The sequence below is a fragment of the Lagopus muta genome, chromosome 26 (genome assembly GCF_023343835.1).
Source record: "Lagopus muta isolate bLagMut1 chromosome 26, bLagMut1 primary, whole genome shotgun sequence".
NCBI lineage: Eukaryota > Metazoa > Chordata > Aves > Galliformes > Phasianidae > Lagopus > Lagopus muta.
In genome coordinates, this window is record NC_064458.1 from 2,263,133 (window position 1) to 2,273,306 (window position 10,174).

Sequence of the window (10,174 nt, forward strand, 5' to 3'; positions counted from 1 at the left end):
GGAGTGCTCGGATCCGAAATTGAATTTCTGCCGGGCGGTGGGGAAGGAAGGTTCGCTGCCGTGCGCTTCTGCTCCGGTGTGAGGGAAGGGGGGGGGAAGGTGGGCTCTGCTTCCCATCCTCCAGCAGGTGGTAGCACGCTGCCGGCTCCGCATCCCCAGCTCTGCCATGTCCCAACCCTGCGGCCGTCCCCAGCTCCTCCGTGGCCCCAGCCAAAGCTGCCGCGTTGCGCCCGTGCGTTGCCAGATGCTGCGCCCTCCAGCCTGGCACTAAAACCGACCCTTATCCATCTCTGTGTCACCTGTATCACGCTGCCTGGGAAAGGCACGGAGCCCTGAGAGCTGTTATCCCAACCCCACGATGATGCAGGGGGGAGACAGGAAGGGCAAAGCGTCTCTTCCAGCTCCGCAGCGCTGTGTGACGGTCTGCAGCCCGTTTTGGAAACACTGGAAACCTCTTTTTCTCCCAATCCTGCAAGCATTCGTTCCCTGCCCGTCTCTATCTGTGGTCTGGCACCTCCCTCTGCATGCAGTGTCTGTGGCAACGCAGCGCTGGGGGTGAGAGCTGGTCCTGAGCCCAGCAGAGCTGGCTGGCAGTGAGGGCAGCCCGGGCACTGCCTGCATCCCCGATGCGTGACCCTGCACCAAGATCCCAGCTGCTTTCCCTTTGCTGCAAACCGAGAGATCCGTGAGCTCTCTGTGGTTTTGCCCATCGCTGCAGCCCCGCTTTTACCCCAGCACGGCAGAACTGCTCCCCTTTTTTCTTTTTTTTATTGCTGCAGGGACTGCTGGTCCCAAGCGGAGCATGCGGGCAGGGCTGGCCCCGCTCCAGCTTTCTTTGTTATCTCCGGGGAACTCAACCATTTCTGTGCCTTGTTTACCTCCCGTTGCACATGGGTGGAGGAAAGGTAAACAGCAGCCTTTTGTTCACCAGCTCTTTTTCCTTGAGCTTCTTCCTCTTCTCCCTGTCTCCATCCACTTTCTCCCCCCCCACCCCCCACCCCGGGTGGAACCAGAACTGCAGTGCTGAGCCCCAAGAACATCCACAGTGCTGCCATTCCCCCTCCCCAACGCTGCCTCAGCCCAGACCCCTCCCTTGGAGGACCCTTCATGCTCCATTTGCTGGGCCCAGTTGCTTCTCTCAGATCTGTCCCTGCAGTGGGCAATGGACTGCTGTTCTGAGCAACCAATTCCCAGGTGAAAACCTGCAGTTTGTCAGAGCTCCCCACCGGGCAAGAGTGAAAATCAAAGCGTCTGCCCTGCCAGGGAGCACTCACATGGCAGAGGGGCACATCGGGGAAGCCAGGCCGTGTAGAGAAAGTGCAGGGCAAAAAGCTTTCTGAGAGGGAACTGTTGCCCTCCCAGATCCTGAGCACCTTCTCCCTCACTACGTTTACCAGAGCTGCATGCTGGCCCTTGGTCTGTCCTTCTCTTTTATCAGCTCACAGTGTGGATGCAGAGGGAGCTGAGAACTCCCACCCTTTTCATGGTGCTTGGCTGCCACGATCCTCATGCAGTGAGCTCACCAAGCCAGGCTTTCACTTCTGATGATTATACCCATCCCTGTGCTGCTGCTGTGGGCTGTTTACAGGGGAGAATGGAGCCCTCCTTCCTCCTAGCAGCATCCCTGGGGCAGGAGGATCCACTGCTGGCCCCAACCGTGCCCCGTCCTGCTTGGAGTAGCTCTGTCCCCAAGGCTGTCAGCCGATGTGGCAACTGTCTGGAGCTCATTCTCCTGCTCTGAAGATCTCCTGCCCTCCCCCTACGGGCTGCAGCGATGCTCGCTGGGTTCTGCTGATGATTTTGCCCCTGTTGTCCCCAGCACCACCTGGGCCATATCCTACCCAGGCGCTAGAGAAACGTGTGACAAGTGGCATTGCCTTCCTCCACTCCTTCCAGCCACGATATTAAACCACTTAATGCACTCAGCGAGTCCTTGAGCTCTGAGCCGCCTTGGAGTGCTGTTGGCTTTGTTCAAAGCTTTGATGAGCTCGAGAGCTCGGAGGGGGGGAAAGCACCGGGCTGACAGCGGGCTCCACTCCGTGCTCTTGCGGTTCTCCGGGAGGGAGGGAACCGGGGGCACCACGGGGCTGCCGTGTCCGGTCCCACTCCACTCACGGTCCCACTTATGGCTACACGGCAGAGTGTCCCGGGACCGGGGGGCATCACGTCCCGGGTCATAAGGGGCAGAGTTAGGTTCGGACCCGATTCGTCCCGGTGCTCAAGGCTTCCCCGCGGCTCCCGGCAGCATCACTCGGGGTGCCCGGTGCGGTGCTGGAAATGTAGGGGCGCAGCGCTCGGAGGATTACGGCGGCGGCGCGGCGGGGAGCGGCGGGGCCGTATAAAAGCGCGTCCGCTCCCGCCCGGGTCTGCGGCGGCGGCTCCGGTCCAGGTGCGGCAGCGGCTCCAGCAGCGGAAACGGCAGCTGCCCGGTGGGCGGCCCGGCCCGGCTCGGCACAGCTCTCCGTGCGTCACGGCCGCCCCGTCCCATCGCTTCCAGCTCTCGGGTCCGGTAGCTCCGCCGTGCGCCGCGGGGTCCCGGGGCGGCGGGTTCCGGTGACCGTCGGTGCAGGCTGTTCCTTCCCGATCCCCGTCTCGAGGCTGGCGTGTTTCGGTCGCGACGTCCCGCGGCTCGGTCCCATCCTTCCCCGTCCGTTATCCCCGGCGCCGGAGGGTCCCGGTGCCCCGCAGCGCGGTCGAGTCCTTCCTCCCCTCCCCTTGGTGTCGGTCTCCCTCGGCGCGCCCCTTCCCTTCCGCATCCCCGTTCCCGTCACCCGCGATGCTTGCGGCTCCCGGTTCCCGGTGACAGCGTTTCCGATCGTTATCTCTTCCAGCCCTGCACCCGGCAGCAACATGTGGCTCCTGGAGCGGCTGCGCGGCATGGCGGAGAGCAGCAGCGCACGGGGCTCGGGGCCGGACGATTCCCCGCGGGGCTCCCGCTATAGCAACGTCCTCACCCCCGATAAGATCCCCGACTTCTTCATCCCGCCCAAGCTGAGCGCTGCACCCGCTGAACCCGAGGGTACCGAAACCACCGCGCCTCCCGTCCTGGGTCCGTCTGTCTCGGAGCAGGACCTGACGGACCGCAAGACCCCACGCAGCCCCCGGCCTCCCAGCCGACCCCGTGCGAAGGCATCCGGCCGTCACATCATCCAGATCGAGAGCGCCGAGGACTGGACAGCCGAGGGCGGCTTCGGCACCAACGTGGACCCGCAGGCGCAGACAGCCATGTCTCTGCCCTATGTCCCCAAAGCGCAGACCTCCTACGGTTTCGCCACGCTGGTGGAGAGTCCCCACACCCGACGTAAGGAATCGCTCTTCCATAGCGAACACAGCAGCCTCTGCCCCTCGCCGGCCACCTCGCCCAGTGGCCAGCGCAGGGCAAAGCTCAACGGCGAGAGCAGAGCTCAGGCTCCTTCCGACCTGGGGGCGGCCCTCATGCACCCCGGGCGCTATTTCAGCGGCGGTGAAAGCGACACGTGCTCTTCAGCCGAGTCCTCACCCTTCGGCTCACCCCTCCTCTCCCGCTCCGTCTCTCTGCTGAAGATCTTCAGCCAGGAGAGCCAATCCAAGGTCATCAAGCTGAAGCACTCGGTGGCTCGCAACAGCTCGCTTTCAACCGATGACAGCTCAGCCGACACCAGTCCCAGCGCCCAGCGTCGCTCCAGGAGCGCTCCGGCCGGGGGACAACCGACAGCGGGCGCGGAGCTGCCGCAGGGTCGGCCCCGTGAGCACAGCCTGCGGCTCAGCCGGGGCGGCCGCCTCCGTCTGACTGCTGATTATGACCCTTCCAACGCCCGGCTTCGCGTTCAGCTCATCTGCGCTGAGGATCTCTACGACGCTCTGGTCGATGTGCGTGGCATCCACTGCTGCGTTTCTCTGTGCCTCAACCCGGGGAAGCTACAGAAGCAGCGCAGCACCATCATCAAGAACAGCCGCAACCCTGTCTTCAATGAGGACTTCTTCTTCGATGGGCTGGGCCCCAGCCACGTCAGGAAGCTGTCCCTCAAGCTGAAGGTGGTCAACAAAGGCAGCAGCCTGAAGCGGGACACGCTGCTGGGGGAGAAGGAGCTCCCGCTCAGCGCCCTGCTGTAGGCTCAGCAGCCCTGCAGGGAGCGTGCCCGTGGGGCTGGGGCACGGGAGGGCTTGGGCCAGCCCTGGCCCCTCTGAACTAGGGCTTGGAAGGGCCCCCAGAGGAGGGCCAGGGCTGTGGCAGAGCTCAGGGATGCAGGGCCGGGTCCCCGGGAGCGGAGCTGCCAGATGCAGCCCTCCTGTGCCAGCCTCTCCCTTCTGTTCCAGCTCCCTGGCCGGGGCTGCGGCTCCTGGAGCACAGCAGGAGCCACCTGCCCTGTCCCTTTCAGATGGATGGATGTCATCTGCTGGGCTCTTCCCTTTCTGGTTTCCCGTGGCCTCCAGCTGGCCAGCACGAAGGTTGGAAGTGGGTAGAGCTCTGCAGCATGCTTATTGCCACCTCTCTCCAAGCCTTAGCTCCTGGAGTCAGATGATGGCATCGACCTTGGCTTTCATTTAAAAGTCAAGCTTTGTAGTCTTGGAAACTGCAGAGAAAATGCTGCAGAGGTGACCCAGGAACCTGGTTGGGGTCCCTGGGAGGTGGCCTCGTGGCTGACTCACATCTGTGGTCTTTCTGAGTCCCTTCCTGGAACCACATAGAGTGTGCAGTCAGCTCTACCCTCCTGTCCTGGTCCCCCAGATACTGACCCCTCTCCCCCATGAATAACAGCTGCAGGAACTTCAGAGGCGTTTGGATTTATCCAAACCCAGATGGATGCTGATAGGGGCTGGCACTGCTGCTGGGGGGGGGGGGACGGGCACATGGCCATGGGGGTGAGCATGCATGCTGGGGTAACATCCCAGCAGACCCCAAGCAACAAGAGCAGCACCTGCTGCCTTCCCAAGTGCTCGTGGCTGTGTGCCTGCGTGGCACTGGGGATGGGTGGCACCAGAGCAGGTGGCAAGCTGGGATCTGGGTTGCCCCCCCTAATTCTGCCCTCTCTGAGCACTCACAGGTGAGGAGCTTGAAAGCTTCTGCACCCCCCCCCCCCCCCCCTCCCACCCACAGGGAGATGCATGGCCCTGGGGTCACAAAGCCCCCACACCTGGTGGGACCCAGTCCCCAAACAGGGCTGTGTTGGCACATTGAATCCCAGCACTGCCCAGAGACACCAGAATGGGGGGAAATCCAGGCTGGGGTATCTGCAGGTGGCTGAAACAGCCGCTTTGTTGTTGTTTGGTGTGGTGTTACCTGCATGTTTTTGTGAAAAGGAGCAGAAATAGCATCGCTCCTCTCTGCCCCCTTCCAACACGTGTGGACACACGCACATGTGTCCCTCTGTGTCAACCTCTGTTGGTGGCGGTTGATGTTCCTTCCTTGTCCTTTGCAGCAGATGGCAGATTTCAGTGTTGGCTATTTATATCCGAGGCTGATCTTTCCCAGCGTGTTTTACTTCTGTCTGTAAATATGTTTCAGGTATACGAGGCATGGTTCTGGTGCTGTTTGCATGTCGGGGAGGGGGGTGGGGGGTTGGGTTGGGATGATCGTGGCTGTTTGTTGAGCTTGTGGTTGAAAACAAACCGTGCAGGACGTGAGGAACAGACGCATCCCTTTGCCACAGGGGATTTCCCACCTGCTGCTCCCCATTGCTCTCCCCAGGAACAACCAAGGGCTGCCCATCCCTGTTCTTCCTCCATCCCCTGACATGGAGGTTTTTGGGGGGGTGGGGGTTCAGCACCAAGCAGAGCTTGGGGACACCCAGCTGGTGGCCAGGAGATGGAGGAGGACCAGTGCAAAGCTTTCAGCGCTCACGAAGGGCTGGGGATGCCACAGCCCCTCCACGGTAGGGCTGTGCTGTGTTGTCTTTGTGTTTCGGGGGTGGGTTGGGAGGCTGAGAGCAGAGCTGGGGGGCTCTTTGGCTGCTCTTTGGCTCCGTGGGGGGAATTGAGGGCTAGGAGTTTGTGCCATCACCTCCCTCACCTGTCCCAGGTCTGCTGAGCTCTGGGATTTGCTGCTGTGATGGATGGGAGGGTGGATGTGGAGTCCTGGAGGGATCCTTCCTCCCTGTAGCCTTTTTCTAACGTTCCTGCTTTATGATATTTCTGTGGCTGGATTTAACAACGCGTTTTCGTTTTGGAGTTAATATATACATATATATATTCATTAATGGAATGTTTGTTTACAGATGACTTCCCCTTTTTAGTGCAATAAAGTCTTTCTAAAACAGATGCAAATGGTACCCAGCTCCTGATGCTCCCTTGCTTTCTATTATCCCACGTGCTGCTGACCCCCTGTGATGGCAAGCAGTGGGGACAGCCTTCCCCCCCCCCCCCCATTTCCCCCCAGCTGTTCCAGGCCAGCAGCTTATTCTGCTTTCTTCTTTTCTTTCCCCTGCTTTCCATCTCTCAACCCACTTCTAACAAGCAGCTGCTGAAGCAAAGAGGGAGGTTTGCCTGCAGCCTAAATGCCATTTTTCTAATTTCCACCATAGTAATAATTTGTCATTTTTAGTAGAAATAAAGAATAGGAACGTTAAACAGATCCGCCCTCCTTCCTCCCGGCCCCACAGGGCACAGAAAGCAGCGTGGTGAAAACTTGGCAGGTGCCAGGAAATTAAAATAGGGTTTTTTTTTTCCCCTTTTAGAGGTGTAAAAGCCACAGCAGTTAGCAATAAAATGAGCCTGATTGAGTTCGTTTGAAATGGAGCGGATGGGGGTCAGCCTGAAAACACTAAAAATCCTTCAAGTGCTCCATATGCAAAGCATGGGAAACAGTCGGAGGGGCGGCTGGTGGGAGAAGATTTAGCTCTGAATTCCTAATTGAGTTGTTAGAGGAGAGATGTGCAGCTTCCAGAGCCTGGGGTTAAACCCTGAGCTGAGGCTGGGCTGCAATGAGCCTCTGCACTGCAGGCTGTGGGATGGCCAGGGTGGGGGTCCAAGCAGGACCCAGTGATTAGCTGGGGGTAATTGGGGTCCTGGTGGTTACCTCCCCCTGCAGATAGTTGGGTGCAGTTGGGGTTAGCCTCACAACACCCCCTGCTCTGACAAAGCTGCTGATTTACCGTTTGGGTTTTGTTTTTTTTTTTTAATAAAAAAAAAAAGCTTCTTTCTGTTGCTTGGCAACATCTTGGCTGCCTGGTCCGGTTGCGGGGGCTGCAGGGCTCTGTGGGGCTGCCCCAGCTGCAGTCTGATCCCGAGCATCACTCCCAGGCTCTGAGCAGCCGGTGTGGGAGCAGTGCTGTGTTGGTGGGTGCAGGGCACGATGCACCCACCTTGCAGCTGTGTGTGAGTATCAGCCTCCCTCCGGCTTGCACACACAGCTCCTCATCTTTATTGCAAGCATTTGTCTTCCGTGGCAGCATGTCTGTTTGAAAGCAGGGAGAGAGACTCCCACTGTTAACGGGAGGAAAACGGGAGTTAATTGAATCCCACAGTTCCTCATAGTCACATCAGGTGAAAGAGAAAAGCCAGAGGCAAACGTTGTGGCCCTGCTGGATGCTGACTGTGGGGTCTGAGCACCTGAAGCCATGAGGACATCAGGCTGCAAGCGCCTCAAGCCACGGGGACGCCAAGCCCTGGGGGAGCCCTACTGGCAATAGGGACAACCTGAAGCTCTTTTCCAGCCCTGTGGCATTTGCAGGTTTGATGAGAGCCGGCACAGAAGCAGCAGCTTGCAAGCTTTCCCCAGGGCTGGCTGTGATGCTGTCACCGCAGCCCCAGGGCTCAGGTTGTTTTGCTTTTCCACATGAGCTTTGCTCTCATGTTTTGAAGCTGACACGCTGACGTGGACCTGGAGCCATGGGATGGATCCTAACTCAGCCTTTCCCATCTCCTCTGGAGGAATTTGGCAGAGGAAATTAACACATCCCAAAGCCCAAGTGTGGCTTGGTTGCATCACACCAACAGCTGCAGGACTGGCGAAACCCCCAAAATCTGTGCTGGGAATGAGTGTGGTTATAGGGGTGGATGAGGGAAGGGGCTGAGGATGCACTGTGATGTAAAGCTGCTCTGCCAGCCTTTCCCCTCTGGACCGGTTCATTTCCAGCTCCCTGCTGGAGTTTTCAATGCTGCCTCTGACAGGTTTGCAAAATGCCCAACGTATCAAGCAGGCCCAGGTGGGAGGGGAAACAAATGGCAAAAACAAAGCAGACAGGAGGACTCGTTCAACGCTGCTGGCCAACGTTTTAATATCAGTTCAGACAGGCTTCAATCGATACGGCAATTTGGGGCTGCTGGCTGAGCTCTGAGAGTTGTGTTACGGCTCTGGGTGTTGGGTACAGATTGGGGGGAGTCCTTGCTCGGTGCCACAGGGGGATCAGACCCTGAGTTCTGGGTTTCTTGAAAGGCGGCAGCTCTGACCCACATGGAAGCATGATGAGGACGTGGGGCTGCATCCACCATCACAGCTGGATCTGCCCCCCAGCATGGGCAGTGTCTGGGGATTGCACTGGACACGCCACAAAGAGCATCAGCCTGGCTCCATCGCCATGGCAATGTAGATAATGGAGCCTGCTGGCAGGAGGGGAGGGCTGGGAGCCCTGGGCTGTGCTCACCCCATGGATGTGCTGCGGCCACGTTCAATAACAGCCCTCTCAGCCCCTGCCTGAGTGCTTGGGGCTGCCCAAAGCTGGTCTTGGAGCAGAGGCAGCCACAGTGCTACATCTCACCGTGCTGAAGCTCCTTGCTCCAGGACAAAGCCAGAGGTAGCGCAGGGCAACACGTAAATATACAGAAACACGTCTATTCAAACCCTCAAATCTCACTGCTGCCAGGTTATAATTAATTCCTATTTGCAGCTCAGTCCAATTTCCTTCACGCAGCCTCCCAATTCAATCCAATTGCTGTATGAGATTTCTGTAATCACTAATCTTATCATGTCCATCAGCGTGAAGTGAGAACGCTGCAATTAGCAGCACTGGGAGCAGGGCCGTGTGGAGCAGCAGGTGATGGGCTGCTCCATGAGTATTTACTTCACCTGTGCCAGGGAAAAGATGGTGCTTGGCCAGGGCTGTGCTGGGGCTGTCCCTTTTGCTATTTCCACCTTGGCTCTGGCTGCAGGAGCTCGTGCAGCAGTGAAATGATGAAAGGATGCTGGGCTGGGAAACGGGCTCAGCTCCCCAGCATCAGGGCTGCTCCTGCCTCACTCCTCCCCATAGCTGAGCCTTCCCCTGCCAGCTCCCAAAGGGGAACCTGAGGTTCAGCGGAGATGCAGCAATGCAAGGAAGTGCTGAGATGTGTCCCACCTAACCCAGGTCTCTCCATACCCCCTTCTATCCCAGGACTCCCCCCACACCCCCATAGCCAGGAGCCAGCAGGGCTGCCCTCTAGAAATGCAACGCCTGGATGCCGACGCTGAGCCAAGAAACGTGACGTTGACGCCGGCGAAGTGTCCTTAAACAGAACCATCTGCGCCACTCTTTGTCACAACAGTAGGAGTTATAGATGAAGTGTCAGCCTGCGTGCTGGATTTCCTGGCTCTGCTCACCACCGCTCCCTTTCACAGCCCAACTCGAGCTCTGCTCGCTCCGTTCCCGAGCAGACGGAGGCTCAGTCTTCAGGGGCAGCAGGAAGCTGCTCGCATCCCGCCTGCCCTCCCACGGAGTGCTGCCAGCCTTTTGCCAGTTGTGCACAGAGAGAGAGGCTGCTCGTGCTGCTGTGGCACCCCAGGAGGGCTGAGCTGGGCTAAGATAGGAGCATGCCCACTCTGCTGTGAGCGTGGGGACACCCAGCTCCCCGTCCCCTCTGAGCTGGCCCCATCTCCAGGGCGCAGTTCGCGGGGGATCCCGCTCTGCACAGTGCCTGTTTTGTGGACAATCTGTTCTCCTCCCACCAATGCTGGCTGCCTGCCTGCTGCTTGCTCCTGGCAGAGGCGTCGTGCGATGGGATCAGAGCTGCTCCTGCAGGTGCCTCGAAGCCATGGGGTCCCTTTCTGAGCCTGTCTGGATTTGGGGAGCAGCCACTTGCTTTGGCACTGGGGCAGGAGATGCCCGTCGAGGTTGGTGGGGCTCACACAGGTCTGATTTTAGGGCATGTTCAGGAGCAAACTAGGGTGCTTCAGAGTGGCTCACTGAGGCTTCTGGGGTTACCTACAAAGCAGCTCAGGTGCCCCAGGTTGCCCTGGAAGATCCAAGAGGGTGACAGGCTGACACTTCATGTATAACTCCTA

At 59.0% G+C, this 10,174-nt stretch overlaps 1 protein-coding gene across 1 annotated transcript; it reads left to right on the top strand.

Annotated features, from left to right (window-relative positions):
* Positions 1–2,367: 2,367 nt before the first annotated feature.
* C2CD4C (C2 calcium dependent domain containing 4C) lies at positions 2,368–4,795 on the top strand. The gene is made up of 2 exons (XM_048927575.1): positions 2,368–2,509; positions 2,832–4,795. The coding sequence occupies exon 2, from the start codon at positions 2,851–2,853 to the stop codon at positions 4,090–4,092; it is 1,242 nt and encodes a 413-aa protein (XP_048783532.1). The 5' UTR covers positions 2,368–2,509; positions 2,832–2,850; the 3' UTR covers positions 4,093–4,795.
* Positions 4,796–10,174: the final 5,379 nt, after the last annotated feature.